This window comes from Salvelinus fontinalis, chromosome 23 (genome assembly GCF_029448725.1).
Source record: "Salvelinus fontinalis isolate EN_2023a chromosome 23, ASM2944872v1, whole genome shotgun sequence".
Taxonomy (NCBI): domain Eukaryota; kingdom Metazoa; phylum Chordata; class Actinopteri; order Salmoniformes; family Salmonidae; genus Salvelinus; species Salvelinus fontinalis.
Window position 1 is genome coordinate 22,206,908 of NC_074687.1, and position 17,513 is coordinate 22,224,420.

A 17,513-nucleotide genomic window follows, 5' to 3' on the forward strand; every position below is an offset into this window, starting at 1 on the left:
AAACAGTTGCCTTGTCAATTGTACCAGCCAGGTTCTGTCAAATCACAGTGAGCTATTCTACACAATCATCTTTTCCAAGAGTGATTTACCGACACAGGTTTATTTATTTTCTATCAGATGCAGTTGTAGCCCACTGCTTGGGAATAAATTCTTAGCGACAATGTGGGACGCCAACGTTCGGCCACTGCAAGGAATATTGATTTGAAACAGACGGAAACTCGGGGCCATTGGACTCTCATAAAGAGTTTGCAACCACCACGTTGTTCAGAATATTGAAGAGTAGCCTACACTGCGAAATGGATTTGCATGAAGGAGCCGCAAACGGTCATTATGAGGGTGTTTTAGACCTGTCGCGTCGGAATTTGAACAGTTTGAGCTTGGTCAATATCAGCGAGGAGCAAAAGAGGGACACCAAGCAGTTGTGTCTAAGCTTCAATCGATTGGCCTCGCTGCCCGGATCAGTTTGTATGTTCTACAACCTCGAGTTTCTGGACATTAGCAATAACGGACTATCGGTCATCTGTGAAGACATTACTCGGTTAACCAAACTCAGAACACTAATATCCAAGAACAACCGTCTGGACGAATTCTCGCTGCCTAAGGACTTTGGGTCTTTGCCGTTGGAGGTGTTGAATCTAAGTGGCAATCGATTTGAGGAGATGCCAGCGCAGTTCCTGAAGTTGCAGCGGCTACAATCACTTTCCCTTGGGGGAAACAGATTACAAAGTATTCCTGCAGAAATAGAAAACTTAACCAGGTATGTAGACTACATAACTTGACGTGCACGGCCTCGCCAGCTGCTAAAGAAAATGATGGGTCGTTCGCGAACGAACGGATCTTCTTGTTGAACGTCGGGGACCGAATCGTATTAGTGAAAGAGCTGTCCATTTGGCTCGCCGAGTTGTATACTCCGGTTTGAGCTCAAAAACTGCAAAGTTACAAAATAAGTATCTAGAGGGTGAAACAATAAATAGTGGGGAGAGCGCGGTTTTTTTCCCCCCAGAGCTTTTTGGGGGCAACTTCCTTTTTCAGGCGATCTAATAGTGTGGCCAGTTAAACATGTATTTCAACGCGAATTTCAAGATCTGACTGACATAATGTTAGCCTACTTGGCTTTACATGGGCGATTTGCATTTGTTTCGTGGTTCCAGGTCAATTTAAGCATTTTGAACAAAGAGCCGTCTGGGAGCCAAATGAACCGGCTCTTTTACGTGAATGGAGCCAAATGAGCCGGATCACGGAACACGTTGAATGCCCATCACTAGATAGCTACAACGTTGTCGCATTAGCTTGTTACAATGTTGCAGTTCACCATGGTTTCCACTAGATAGTACAGTCACAATTGGCTATGGGCCTATCATAAAAGTGCAGGAAAACCAAACTTTCCTGCTTTTTTTGTTGCTTAATTTAAGGGTTGGGTTAGGCAAAGTTAGCAGTGTGGCTAAGTTTAGTGTTAGGTTTAAATTCAAACATTTTTAAATAGGCTGGGTTTATGACTGGCTGTAGTAACAAGTTACTATCGTTCCACAGTGATTGCATCACAACCTTTCGCATAGTTAGCAAAAGTGTCAACTGCCTGATACTATCACAATGATCAGCTTAGGCCTAGTGTAGTCAGGTTTACGGGCGAAGAGTGAGTTCAGTGGGTACAGGCCATTTCAACTGCCAATGCTGCTGGGGGTTTGGGTTGTTGTGAAGGCTTAAGTGATGCAGTTACATCAATGCAGGGAGGTGGGAGCAAGCTGTGCGGTGCTGTCTTGTAGCCTACTTCCATGGATGCTTACCTTTACAAAAACAATGCGCTCCCTTGATTGCCAGGACTATGGTTAAATGGATTTTAACACATCCTCACTCCTTCAGTAGGCTACTGTATCAGTATGCTGAAGCAGACTTTAAATCCTAACCTGTAGGTTTTTCAGGAAATGAAAAAAGTATACTATCACAACTTGCCGCTAATCACAATTACCATGCAATCAGGCCTTGACCAGCACTGGGCCTGGGTTAGCCAGAATAGATTTTGACCCTATGCTTGCTTACTGCTGCACTGGGGTCGGACAGGCTTCCTGTTTAGATTAAGACACAACGGCGCCAGATAAGGCTCGGAAAATGTACCTCAATCCAGGGATGAGCAATGCATTGAACTCCGAATTGTCCCATTATCCCAAATGTTACACCGAGAATATCTGGGGGGAAAAATCTGTCGTTCATTCTTCTCTCTCCTAATGGGAACTTGGAATACAACACATTTCTTAACCCTAGTTTGTGGTATGTTTTCTGAACCATATCTCACACCAGCTCCGCAGTGTCTTAATCTTAACAGGAAGCCTGTCCGACCCCAGTGCAACTGTTATCAAGCGTAGGGTCAGGAGCTAATCTGGCTAGGGTCGGGGCATGACTGACTGCCTAAGTTGCTCAGAGGAGGACATTAATATGGTTGATGTGGTGGGGTACACATTAGAGGTCGACCGATTAATCTGAATGGCAGATTAATTAGGGTCGATTTTCAAGTTTTCATAACAATCAGAAATCGGTATTTTTGGACACCGATTTGGCCTATTCTTTTTTTTTACACCTTTATTTAACTAGGCAAGTCAGTTAAGAACACGTTCTTATTTTCAATGACGGCCTAGGAACGGTGGGTTAACTACCTTGTTCAGGGGCAGAACGACAGATTTTTACCTTGTCAGCTCTGGGATTCAATCTTGCAACCTTACAGTTAACTAGTCCAACGCTCTAACCACCTTCCTCTCATTGCACTCCTCGAGGAGCCTGCCTGTTACGAGAATGCAGTAAGAAGCCAAGGTAAGTTGATAGCATTAAACTTATCTTATAAAAAAAACAATCAATCATAATCACTAGTTATAACTACACATGGTTGATGATATTACTAGTTTATCTAGCGTGTCCTGCGTTGCATATAATCGATGCAGTGCGCATTCGTGAAAAAAGGACTGCCGTTGCTCCGTGTACCTAACCATAAACATCAATGCCTTTCTTAAAATCAATACACAGAAGTATATATTTTTAAACCTGCATATTTAGCTAAAATAAATCCAGGTCAGCAGGCAATATTAACCAGGTGAAATTGTGTCACTTCTCTTGCGTTCATTGCACGCAGAGTCAGGGTATATGCAACAGTTTGGGCCGCCTGGCTCATTGCGAACTAATTTGCCAGAATTTTACGTAATTATGACAGAACATCGAAGGTTGTGCAATGTAACAGGAATATTTAGACTGATGGATGCCACCCATTAGATAAAATACGGAACGGTTCCGTATTTCACTGAAATAATAAATGTTTTGTTTGAGATGATAGGTCATTAATATGGTCGAATCCGGAAACTAAGGCTTGTATTTCTGTGTGTTATCATGTTATAATTAAGTCTATGATTTGATAGAGCAGTCTGACTGAGCGATGGTGTGCACCAGCAGGCTCGTAAGCATTCATTCAAACAGCACTTTCGTGCGTTTTGCCAGCAGCTCTGCTGTTTATGAATTCAAGCCTATCAACTCCCGAGATTAGGCTGGTGTAACCGATATGAAATGGCTAGCTAGTTAGCGGGGTGCGCGCTAATAGCGTTTCAAACGTCACTCGCTCTGAGACTTGGAGTAGTTGTTCCCCTGCTCTGCATGGGTAACGCTGCTTCGAGGGTGGCTGTTGTCGATGTGTTCCTGGTTCGAGCCCAGGTAGCGGCGAGGAGAGGGATGGAAGCTATACTGTTACACTGGCAATACTAAAGTGCCTATAAGAACATCCAATAGTCAAAGGTATATGGAATACAAATCGTATAGAGAGAAATAGTCCTATAAATACTATATTAACTACAACCTAAAACTTCTTACCTTCGAATATTGAAGTCTCATGTTAAAAGGAACCACCAGCTTTCAAATGTTCTCATGTTCTGAGCAAGGAACTTAAACGTTAGCTTTTTTACATGGCACATATTGTACTTTTACTTTCTTCTCCAACACTTTGTTTTTGCATTATTTAAACCAAATTGAACGTTTCATTATTTATTTGAGACTAAATTGATTTTTATTGATGTATTATATTAAGTTAAAATAAATGTTCATTCAGTATTGTTGTAATTGTCATTAATACAAATACATTAAAAAAAATGGCCGATTTTAATTGGTATCGGCTTTTTTTGGTCCTCCAATAATCGGTATCGGCGTTGAAAAATTATAATCGGTCGACCTCTAGTACACATTGCGCAGTATACACGGTAACAGCCTCTGGGATGATTAACTCTTATTCATCAATTACACACACACTCACTTCCACATAGTCAAGTCACATGTATGCAGAGATGTCATGACACACACACACACATTCAAGCATCTCGTGGTTTAATATGTGAAAAAATGCCAAGTTTGTATAAACTGCAAGGGCAGTGTGTTCCCAGGATAGTAAAAAAACAATGTTATCTGGAAAAAGTATATTTCTCATGTCATGTGTTTACCCTGAGACAAGTCTGCCAGTGGTATCTTAGCACAGGTCACAGTGACCTACTGAAGATCAATTCATTCTTCCATCTAACCCCGCCCCCATACAGGTCACAGTGACCTACTGAAGATCAATTCATTCTTCCATCTAACCCCGCCCCCATACAGGTCACAGTGACCTACTGAAGATCAATTCATTCTTCCATCTACCCCCGCCCCCATACAGGTCACAGTGACCTACTGAAGATCAATTAATTCTTCCATCTACCCCTGCCCCCATACAGGTCACATTCTTCTAATATCAGTGAGCACAGTTTAGGATCTGACTATATAGCCAATTAACATCATAAAAGAGAAGGCATTGTGAAGTCAGACCAGTGGGTGCAACTGGGATGTGGGTCATGTCAAGCGGTAATAAACAGTAGCCTATTTATAGACTAACCAAAGATAAGTGTGTAAGTACTTTGACTTCAGCGGCAATAGATCCTGATTGGCTTTAATAGTTCACTAACCCTGACACTATTGGCTGACTGTCATCAACCGATTTGATCATTGCTTTTTAGTGACATTCTTTTTTTTTTTAAGTCTGCCTGGTCATAACATGTTTTATATATGGGCAAATAAAACACATAGGAAGATGTTAAACTTTCCTTTTTATTCTACGTCTGAAGGTGGTTTTGACTAGATGTCGACCGATTAGGATTTTTCAACGCCGATACCAATTATTGGAAGACCAAAAAAAGCCGATACCGATTAATCGGCCAAATTTTTATTTTATTTTTACATTTATTTGTAATAATGACAATTACAACAATACTGAATGAACACTTATTTAAACTTAATATAATACATCAATAAAATCAATTTAGCCTCAAATAAATAATGAAACATGTTCAATTTGGTTTAAATAATGCAGAAAAAAAGAGTTGGGAGAAGAAAGTAAAAGTGCAATATGTGCCATGTAAGAAAGCTAACGTTTAATTTCCTTGCTCAGAACATGAGAACATATAAAAGCTGGTGGTTCCTTTTAACATGAGGCTTCAATATTCCCAGGTAAGAAGTTTTAGGTTATAGTTATTATAGGACTATTTCTCTCTCTACGATTTGTATTCCATATACCTTTGACTATTGGATGTTCTTATAGGCACTTTAGTATTGCCAGTGTAACAGTATAGCTTCCATCCCTCTCCTCGCCGCTACCTGGGCTCGAACCAGGAACACATCGACAACAGCCACCCTCGAAGCAGCGTTACCCATGCAGAGCAAGGGGAACAACTACTCCAAGTCTCAGAGCGAGTGACGTTTGAAACGCTATTAGCGCGCACCCCGCTAACTAGCTAGTCATTTCATATCGGTTACACCAGCCTAATCTCGGGAGTTGATAGGCTTGAATTCATAAACAGCAGAGCTGCTGGCAAAACGCACGAAAGTGCTGTTTGAATGAACGCTTACGAGCCTGCTGGTGCACACCATCGCTCAGTCAGACTGCTCTATCAAATCATAGACTTAATTATAACATGATAACAGACAGAAATACAAGCCTTAGTTTCCGGATTCGACCATATTAATGACCTATCATCTCAAACAAAACATTTATCATTTCAGTGAAATACGGAACCGTTCCGTATTTTATCTAACGGGTGGCATCCATCAGTCTAAATATTCCTGTTACTTTGCACAACCTTCGATGTTCTGTCATAATTACGTAAAATTCTGGCAAATTAGTTCGCAATGAGCCAGGCGGCCCAAACTGTTGCATATACCCTGACTCTGCGTGCAATGAACGAAAGAGAAGTGACACAATTTCACCTGGTTAATATATACTTCTGTGTATTGATTTTAACCTCTACCGCTTCTCTCTCCCGGATCCGGGATCCTCCTCATCGAAAAAGCTGACTAGCTTAGCCTAGCCTAACGCGACAGGGATATAATATAATTTTCATGAAATCACAAGTCCAATACAGCAAATGAAAGATAAACATCTTGTGAATCCAGCCATCATTTCCGATTTTTAAAATGTTTTACAGCGAAAACACTATGTATTTCTATTAGCTAACCACAATAGCAAAAGACTCAACCGCATATTTTCACCATTTTTCTACCGCATAGGTAGCTATCACAAAACTGACCAAATATAGATATAATTAGTCACTAACCAAGAAACAACGTGATCAGATGACAGTCTTATAACATGTTATACAATAAATGTATGTTTTGTTCGAAAATGTGCGTATTTGAGGTATAAATCATAGTTTTACATTGCAGCTACCATCAAAAATATCACCAAAGCAGCCAGAATAATTAGAGAGCAACGTGAAATACCTAAATACTCATCATAAAATATTTATGAAAAATACATGGTGTACAGCAAATGAAAGATAAACATCTTGTGAATCCAGCCAATATTTCCGATTTTTTTAATGTGTTTTACAGCGAAAACACAATATAGCATTATATTAGCTTACCACAATAGCCAAACACACAAATAGATTTATTAGCAACAAAAGGTAGCGATCGCAAAAACCAGCAAAATATATCAAATTAATCACTAACCTTGACCAACTTCATCAGATGACAGTCTTATAACATCATGTTATACAATACACTTATGTTTTGTTCGAAAATGTGCATATTTAGAGCTGCGAACCGTGGTTATACATTGTGAATATGTAGCATCGATTCAACAGAATGTCCGGAGCTAGTTTGGACACTCACCTAATCTGACCAAAGAACTCATCATAAACTTTACTAAAAAATACATGTTGGACAGCAAATGAAAGATACACTGGTTCTTAATGCAACCGCCGTGTTATTTTTAAAAATCTAACTTTACCATAACAAACAGCTTACATTATAGCGAGACAGCGCCCGCCAAAACGGCGGATAATAGGACTCAACATTTTACACAGAAATACGAAATAACATCATAAATTGTTCTTACTTTTGCTGAGCTTCCATCAGAATCTTGTACAAGGAGTCCTTGGTCAAGAATAAATCGTTGTTTGGTTTTAGAATGTCCTTCTCTCCTGTCGAATTCGCTCCACAAGGCTAGCCAATGTTGATGACGTTCCCAATTTCTCTCGACGGAGAGAACGGAAAACTCAAAGTCCCATTAAACGTTGAATAAACTGATGAAACTCGGTTGAGAGAACCTACTTTATGATGTTTTTCTAATATGTATCAAATAAAAACAAAGCCGGAGATATTAGCCGTGTATACCGAACGCTTATCATAAGACGATATGGAGGTGCTTCCCGCGCCTAGGTGGAGAAAGGAAATTCTGGACACGTCATTCCAAGAGCTCTTGTTCGACCTCAGATCAAGCTAGACACCCCATTCCACCTTCCACTGCCTGTTGACATCTAGTGGAAGGCGTATGCAGTGCATGCATATCCATAAATATAAGGCAATTCAATAGGCAGGCCCTGAAACAGAGCCTCGTTTTCAGATTTTTCACTTCCTATCAGGAAGTTTGCTGCCAAATGAGTTCTGTTTTACTCACAGATATAATTCAAACAGTTTTAGAAACGAGTGTTTTCTATCCAATAGTAATAATAATATGCATATTGTACGATCTAGAATAGAGTACGAGGCAGTTTAATTTGGGCACGATTTTTTCCAAAGTGGAAACCGCGCCATTATATTGACAAGAAGTTAAGAAAGGCATTGATGTTTATGGTTAGGTACACGTTGGAGCAACGACAGTCCTTTTTCTCGAGTGCGCACTGCATCGATTATATGCAACGTAGGACACGCTAGATAAACTAGTAATATCATCAACCATGTCTAGTTATAACTAGTGATTATGATTGATTGTTTTTTATAAGATAAGTTTAATGCTAGCTAGCAACTTACCTTGGCTTCTTACTGCATTCGCGTAACAGGCGGGCTCCTCGTGAGGCAGGTGGTTAGAGCGTTGGACTAGTTAACCATAAGGTTGCAAGATTGAATCCCAGAGCTGACAAGGTAAAAATATGTCGTTCTGCCCCTGAACAAGGCAGTTAACCCACCGTTCCTAGGCCGTCATTGAAAATAAGAACGTGTTCTTAACTGACTTGCCTAGTTAAATAAAGGTGTAAAAAAATATATATATATATTGGCTTCCAAAATTACCAATTTCCGATTATGAAAACTTTATCGGTCGACCTCTAGTTTTAACCTTCCAGACTTGGACTTGTATCATCTCACCACCCACGGCTGTTACTTGGGACATATAGTTAAATACACTGAAGAGGAACAATGGGTACATGTTCATACCCAGAATCCTTTTGTGTCTATTTTCGAAGGATAAAGCAAAGAACATTAACAACTTCATAGTTATGAATACTATAACAATATGGAATTAAATTACAGGTTTTATATCATATTTTGGACATCAGAGCAAGCTTGAGGGAATCCTATTTGAGTCGGAAGTATATTCCAGTTATGGTTAAGTTATACAAAACCTTGCAGAGAGCCTCATTTATTGACAATCTCTTAGAGGAAAAATAACTATTGGAAACAAGACTTTTAAAAATAAAAGATATTGGCACAAGATGGAGGGAATGTTGGCACATAATAATTTAATTAATGAAAATGTATGCTTATACCAGTATAAACTAGAATTTATTATACTATGGCCAAAATTCACAAATTCCACAGCACAACGTGTAAAACTACAATGAATCAGTAATCCATGCCTTCTGGGAATGTTCTAAAGTCCAACAGGTATGGGTAGAGTTAGAAATTTGGCTGTCAGAACTATTAGTCTGCAAATTAAGCCATGGCATATGAGGATGCAGTAAGATACTTCTTCTTGTTAATCATCTTGAAATATTTTTTTACTTTAACACTGGAAATCAACCAATCCTCCAGTAACACAATGGAAAGGTCATGCTTCATTATGTAAATGTTGAAAGTGCTTGGCGATGGAGGAAAACAAAAGGGTGCAGTTTGAGGCCATGTGAGGGAGAGTGGGGTGTGAGCATGAGGGTCTAAGCAGATGTGATGTAGTTGCTGTTTGTTTGATTTCATTTTGTACGTGTGTATGTTTTTTGTATTGTTTAATAAAATATCTTTTTAAATCCTACAATGGAAAGTGGACTCATAGTTTCAAAATGGTATATTATACTCTGTAGTTGGAGAAAGTTAGACTGCGTTGAAAGTTGAAAGTGTAACCCCACTTGAGAAGAAAAAGGCCCAGTGCATACAAAAGTTATTTAAAAGAAGAAAAAAAGTTACAACGCAATTTGACACTGAGATTGGAATAATACTGTAAACTTGTGAAAATGATGATAATGCCCTTTTTATTGTAAGAGCTTTTTGAAAGGACTGCCTGAAATCTCAGCCAATTTTGGTGGGGTGGAGTTTTAGCCTTCCATGGTGACGTCGCCATGTGGTAAATTTTGTTAGTAGACCAATAAGAGTTTCAAATAAGGGTGGACAGTATCCAGATTTTCATACCGTTTCTGTACCATACTGGGGAATACAGTATTACCAGAAGTGCACACAAGGGGCACTATAAAAATACAAAAAATACTAATAATAATTGAGGGGTGCGCATAACAATGTAGGCAACAGGGATCTTGATCCAGGAGGGGATTGAATGTCTCTGCTGTAAACTCAGGTCTCTAGTGATGCAATGCCTTAGACCTCTGTGCCACTCGGGAGGCCCCTTTCTGATCATTTTAATTGAAAAAAATCAGTTATTTAATTGTTACCCAGAAACAGAACTCCAGGGTCCCCAGGGCTTGACTTCCAGGGGCCCCACCTGCCCGTGTGGGATAACTGTACAGAGGAGGCCATAATGCGCCAAGGACACAGAATGGCCTCCTCTGTCCCAGTTGCTGCTGTGTCATCAGTTCTGCTGACGGCTCACTTTCAGTGTCAGGCAATTACATCTCCCTTTCACTCCCTGTTTCTCTTTGCCTGCTGCTCACTCTGTTCCTCTCCATTTTCCCAGTGTTCAGCTGTCCTTTTACTCTTTCTTCCTTTCAGAGGGAATGTGATGAAACACTTGAATGTGTACATTTCCGTTTTGAGATTTGTGGATAAATGTATTATCTAATCTTTTTCTAACTGCCTCAGTCAGCCATCTGTTTTGTATGGGACTACCCCACATGGTTTTGGTGTAGGCTAAGCAGCAGACATTTGAATACACTCGACCTAAACTTCACTCTAGCCATGAGAATGTTTTGGACTCTCTACCTCTGGCGGCCCCTACGCAAGTTGGAGTAAATGCACACGCAGGCAGGCTAAAGACAGAGCTAGAAATTCCGGCACTTCTCTGTGGTATGTGTACAGTGTGTGTCTCTCTAGTGTCTTCCCTTTCAAACTGTTTGTACAGCAGCTCCACTGCTCGATGCCTTTCACTCACTCTGTCACATACAGCATCTATGTCAACATGTGGGAACCCCAGTGTTGTACTGATGTGTCAAAACATGGCTAGCCACATATGCACTTGGAACTGCCCAGTAAACAGTATGTTATGGTGTTTTTGATGTCCCAAAGACCATCTGGGTTCATGCTGTACTTGTTACTGTCATGTTAATTGTCACTTGATATGATGCTAAACATATTTAAACCTCTCTGTCAGTCTGGAGCTTCTGTATTTGGGTGGTAACCTGATCACGTCTATTCCTCCTGAGCTGGCCAACCTGCCCTACCTCAGCTACCTGGTCCTGTGTGACAACCGCATCCAGGGCGTACCCCCGCAGCTCACCAGGTAACCATAACACTACTACAACCCTATCTAGAGCATACTGCCACAGCTAACCAGGTAACCATAACACTACTACAACCCTATCTAGAGCATACTGCCACAGCTAACCAGGTAACCATAACACTACTACAACCCTATCTAGAGCATACTGCCACAGCTAACCAGGTAACCATAACACTACTACAACCCTATCTAGAGCATACTGCCACAGCTAACCAGGTAACAACAACACAACTGTAATATAACCATAATACTGCCACAAGACTGATAACCCAACCATATTCAAAGCATACCTCCACAACAACTCAACTGGTAAACAGAACCATATCCATCGTGAACTATCATAACCTAAACAAAGTCTAGAATTTTGTCTATAATACTCATAACGATGACCATGCCCTCTCTCTCCCCTCAGGCTCCACTCCCTGCGTTCCCTCAGTCTCCATAACAACCTGCTGACCTACCTACCCCAGGAGATTCTCAGCCTGGTGCACCTGCAGGAGCTCAGTCTCCGCGGAAACCCCCTAGTTGTGCGCTTCGTCAAGGAAATGACCTATGACCCTCCGTCGCTGCTGGAGCTGGCGGGTCGTACCATCAAGAGCCGAAACGTTCCATACTCGCCCTGCGACATGCCCTGCCACCTGCTGCACTACCTAGACCTGGCCAGCAAGTGTCCCAATCCTAAGTGTGCCGGTACGTTTACTACACACTAGCTTCTCATTGGACTGTGTGTCTGTATTTCTGTACCTGTCTTTGTCTTCTTGTCTGTATATAATGTATTATATGTCTGTCCTATTTTATTTTAGTGTGCTTATTCAATGTCTTTCTGCTTTCTCTCTCCACAGGTGTGTACTTTGACTCATGCGTGCGCCACATCAAGTTTGTGGACTTCTGTGGGAAGTACCGGCTGCCCCTCATGCACTACCTGTGCTCCCCAGAATGCACCTCACCCTGCAGCTCCAACCCCCAGAGTGACGCAGAGTCAGAGGATGAGATCAGCGTGCCCGCTGACCGCCTGCAGAAGGTGCTGCTGGGATAGCAGGAAGTGGAGAGTCCTCTGGTCATGAAATCTGAACCCTCTTGTCTCTCGTGTGTTTGTGTGACGCTAGACTCACAGACACAAACACACATATGAGAGATGTCTTTAGGGCTGTGTGTACCCGGGAACCTATTGACTGTCACTAGCGATCTAAAATTGGGGGACAAATTGTGAGGGATAAGCATAGGAGGGCAGTAGAAAATATAACTATTACCAACTCGCTATGTTAGCCATTGAAAGGGGTTTTCATGATTTTCGAACACCATCACGCCTTTCCTGAGAATCAGGATATGAACAATGTGAGATTTCCAAGTGCCGGAAAAGTGTGTGACCCAGTACTCTGTGAAAGCTTTGTTTTCTCTCACACACAGGAAGTCGATCGAGGTTGGCAGAGTGTGTATGGACACATACACACATTTACTGTGAAAGGAGAAGACCTAACTAATCTGACAAGATTCAATGAAAGTTGGTATTTCCAGCCCTGGGTTTTCTCTAAATATAGACAGTTATAGATGTCTTTTGATCTGTGTGGGAACATTTACACAATGTCCCCAGAAGGTACATGTTCAAGGTGAACAGGTACTACAGTAGTTGGCCTTTAAGACATTAAGACTAAAAATGCTGGTCTATTGTTACAATATTATGAAGAAGTGAAATTAAGTGGAAGGAACAGCAACAAAACAAACATTACTTTTTGCACCCTGAAATGTGACAATTCACCATTTGAGTTTGTCTTTTGTTTCCTGGAAGTGATTTTCTATTCATGATCCTAAACCAATGTGAAAAAAAGCATTTTTTTTGTAGCCTGTACTGCGCTTATACAAATCCATCATTCTACTGTCTGACACACAATGGCTCACACACTAATACAGTGCATTTATTGAAGATGACTTATGGAATATAATATAGTACTCATACAGGTCGATGATCTGTACAAAAGTATGTGCACTTTTCCCCTTTAATATAGACTGTACAGTATATAATATTCCTAATAAAGTTTGATTTGAATATCTAAAATGTGTGGGATATCTGAATTGTCACCTGCTATGGTGAGGTATAACTTGCAACATCAGCTGATCTGTCTAGTTGGCTTATAGTCCACATCCCGTATCTGCTGAAGGAATAATGACTTCTCCTTAGCTTCTGACGTCATTGTTTGCTATGTAGACTAAACTGTGTGGAAGGAAAATCAGTGAGCCTGTCATGCCAAATAGTGTCCATTTTTGTTTGACACCATGTTGCCAAAATGACTACAATGAATTTCCACATTATTTTTCTCCAGGACTAACTGCCAAACGTTTGACAGTTGGAACTATACTAGAATGCAAGACTGTGCACTTGTACATGAGCTTGACAAAGCATTTTGTTTTGCGCCATTGTAGTTAGAATGAGTTGCTTTCAGGACTGAAGTCTGGTTCATTTGCATACAGTATGAACGTGAATGCAGAGGGACCTCGTCTTTAACCCAGCACTAAGAGATGCCAGGGTGAGCGCATTCTGCCTACCTGTCTCAATTTGCAGATTTATATAGTTACCCTGCCAAGACCTAGTGATATAAACATCTCTCCCTGCTACGCTCTTAATCTTTTTCTCCTACACTCTCCCTCTCTCTCTGCATCTTTCATTCTGTTTTTCCTCCCACCCGAGTAGGCTGCTTTTTTTTTTGAGGAACAGATGTTTAATTTGTTTTGTCTGTTTGCCCACAAGTGTTCAGAGAGCTCAAAGTTCTGTGTCAGTCTGTCTGTCCTGCCATCCTCATTCAGGCCTGGGGTTGCTTTAACTCTGACCCCTTTATCTGTTCTCTCTGACACACTCATTTCACTGTGAAAAGCTATGCTGATAGGGTTGTGCTCCGAGTGCTCTCAGTATCTGCTGGATATGAGTGTGATATGTATTTGAGATGTTATCCACCCCCATGATTCCTTCTCCCAACAGCAGGTATTTCAGAGCAGCCTACTTACTGTATGTTACATCAGCCAGGTGTGTGTGGAGCTGTTACATCTATTTCCTTTGTCAGAGTGTGTGCACGCTTGTGTGTGTGTGTCGGCTGCAATCCGAGACAGAGACGCTGAAGCGGCCATGATGAAACTGAGCCAGAGTGAATTAAACAAGGAGGGGAGATGAGCGCTCTGTCACCAGCCAACACAGGTCAGGAGTGTACACTCTCAGATCACAAGTCACAACTCTGATACTTTGAATACAAAACAGGGAAGTCTACATCTTGAACTCAGAATTCAGAGCATAACTAAGAGCTTGGGACTTGGACCTCTGAGTTTGGTGAATTGGATCTCTTCCATCAGCACAGCTGTGACTGCTTGTCTGTCAGCAGTAAATGGAAGAGAAAGACCCAAGATCCACAGAGTACCAATACTCTGGACAACTGAACTGCCTGCTAAAGGTAAAGACAGATTGTGTGTGTGTACATATAGTATGTGCTGTATGCAGGCTAATTTCATCTGATTGTCTGACATTAGGGTTTTTGCTCTGCTCTATAGAGTCTACAATGCACAGTAGAGGTGATCTGTGGCTTAAAGAACAGAGTGGTGTGACAAGGGGGATTTTGATACTGTAAGCCTCTCATCACCTTTACTACACCATTCATTCAAATCAGCTCACCCTCAACACTATGACTTGGCTGCGTGTGCCTCAACTGACGTACATTCCTGACCTCACACATGATGAACTTCACGTCTGTGCGTACGCACAAACACACGCATGCACACACACTCACAAACACACACTCCACTCAACACACGATGCCACACACTCCAGACCCTGACAATTGGACCTTGTCCTGGGATTAGCAGGGGACTGCTAATCTGCCGCCTCCGGGTTCCCCGGGGGAGGGGAGGTGGTGATGGAGGAACGAGGAGGGAGGGGTGTGATTGTCCACTGTTATGTAACCATGTTAGATCACCATGGTGACAAATAAATAATAGAAAAACATCTAAGATCACACCCCTCTTCTCACTTCTGTCTGCAGTCCTTTATCCTCCCACCTTTCTCTCTTGTTGCTTCTGCCTGCAAACTTCTTGTTCTACTCCTCTCTCCTAATCCATCTTTTCTCTCCTTATGTCTTTTCCAGCACCTCTCAAACCTCTCCATGCTGTTCTAATTTCTTATAACCTCTCTCCAATCACCTCTGGCTCTATCCGCCTCTTTGTTTGATATGGTCACGTTGGGCATTCTGGAACTGTGTGACTGTCAATCCCCTTCATGTGGCCAGAAACACACAGCGAGAGAGGCCTCGATTGCCCCTTTAGTGGAGGCAATTCAGTTGCAGCATCAAGGAATAATATACACAACATAGTACAGGTCATCTAGGAACATAGTACAGGTCATCTAGGAACCTGGCAAGGCATGGAAGGGTTTCAGTGTTCCAGAGCCAGATTTGGCATCTGGGTTACAAACAGGAAGCGTACATTATCAGGCAGATCTGGACATGCCACAGGGAATGGTCATGATCCCTGTTTGGGGAAGGTCAGGGCGGGGCTGGAGTGGAGAGGGGGTTGGTGGAAGTATGTGATGCCACGTTCTGAAGAACAATTCATTTCCGCCTATCAAAGCCAGTGGATTAGGAATAGAGAGTGGAACTCAGCATAAACCTGGCGCACTCTGGAATCAATGCAGCACAGGAAAGGGTTTATGATATGGCAGGAAATGGGACTCAGGATTTCAAATCACAAAAACAAAGAATTTAGCACTATCTTTTCTCACTTTATTTTGTCTTTGGCCCATTCATATACAGTAGTTCAGTTCTGGTTTACATTCAATGTAATGAGAAGTTTTTGTGTTTTAGACAGTTACAGAGACTGCCCAAGCACAGGGAGTTTCTCCAAGGACAGTGTTTCTTTTTTTCTCATGATCTCTTTCGTCAAGTTCAATCTCTCACTGCTCTCCAATAACATTATTCTCTCCCACCCACCCTCCCCTCCCTCTCATACCCACCAACCCTCCCTCTCATACTCCTCCCATCCACCTGCTCCTTAAAGGAAAATCAAGTTTTCAAAATACAGAAATCATCCCCGTATGATGCATTTTGCATTATATGATGGAAAAAGAAGCATCATGTGATCCAAAATGCATCATACGGGAAAGATTTTTTTATTTTGAAGTAAAGAAAATATATTGAAACAAATACCAAAATATACACTATATATATAAAAGTATGTGGGCACCCCTTCAAATTTGTGGATTTGCCTTTATCAGCCACACCCGTTGCTGACAGGCATATAAAATTGAGCACACAGCCATCAACCTCCATAGTCAAACTTTGGCAGTAGAATGGCCCGTACTGAAGAGTTCAGTGACTTTCAACATGGCACTGTCATAGGATGCCACCTTTCCAACAAGTCAGTTTGTAAAATTTCTGCCCTCCAAGAGCTGCCCCGGTCAACTGTAAGTGCTGTTATTGTGAAGTGGAAACATCTAGGAGCAACAACGGCTCGGCCGTGAAGTGGTAGGCCACACAAGATCACAGACAAATCTGGGTTTGGCGGATGCCAGGCGAACGCTACCTGCCCAAATGCATAGTGGTGGAGGAGGAATAATGGTCTGGGGCTGTTTTTCGTGGTTCGGGCTAGGTCTCTTAGCTCCAGCGCGATGGGACAAGAACATCCCTGCCGGCCAAACCCTCCTCTAACTCGGACGACGCTGGGCCAATTGTGCGCCGTCACATGGGTCTCCCGGGTCGCAGCCGGCTGCGACAGAGCCTGGACTTGAACCAGGTTTTCTAGTGGCACAGCTAGCATTGCGATGCAGTGCCTTAGACCACTGCGCCACTCAGGAGGCCGAAGGGAAAGCTTAATGCTACAGCATACAATCACATTCTAGATAACTCTGTGCTTCCAACTTTGTGGCTACAGTTTGAGGAAGGCCCTTTCCTGTTTCAGCATGACAATGCCCCCATGCACAAAGCGAGATCCATATAGAAATGGTTTGTCAAGATCGTTGTGGAAGAACTTGATTGGCCTGCACAGAGCCCTGACCTCAACCCCATCGAACACCTTTTAGGTGAATTGGAATGGCGAATGCGAGCCAGGCCTAATCGCCCAACATAAGTGCCCAACTACACTAATGCTCTTGTGGCGAAATGGAAGCAAGTGTTCCGTGCAGCTGTGTTCCAACATCTAGTTGAAAACCTTCCCAGAAGAGTGGAGGCTGTTATAGCAGCAAATAGTGGACCAACTCCATATAAATGCCCATGATTTTGGAATGAGATGTTCAACAAGCAGGTGTCCACATACATTTGGCCATGTAGTGTAGTTTTTAGGTGGAGTTTTCCTTTAACTCAAGCTGTCCCAAACTGCTCTGCTGTTGTTTCTCTAT

At 42.0% G+C, this 17,513-nt stretch overlaps 1 protein-coding gene across 2 annotated transcripts; it reads left to right on the forward strand.

Annotated features, from left to right (window-relative positions):
- LOC129821032 (leucine-rich repeat-containing protein 58-like) lies at positions 1 to 13,202 on the forward strand. Of its 2 annotated transcripts, XM_055878244.1 has the most exons (5): positions 1 to 757; positions 11,021 to 11,149; positions 11,562 to 11,839; positions 11,992 to 12,170; positions 12,557 to 13,202. In XM_055878244.1, the coding sequence occupies exons 1-5, from the start codon at positions 297 to 299 to the stop codon at positions 12,695 to 12,697; spliced, it is 1,188 nt and encodes a 395-aa protein (XP_055734219.1). In that variant the 5' UTR covers positions 1 to 296; the 3' UTR covers positions 12,698 to 13,202. The 2 variants fall into 2 exon arrangements, with proteins under 2 accessions (XP_055734219.1, XP_055734220.1); XM_055878245.1 differs by having other exon boundaries at positions 11,992 to 12,650.
- The last annotated feature ends 4,311 nt before the right edge of the window (positions 13,203 to 17,513 follow it).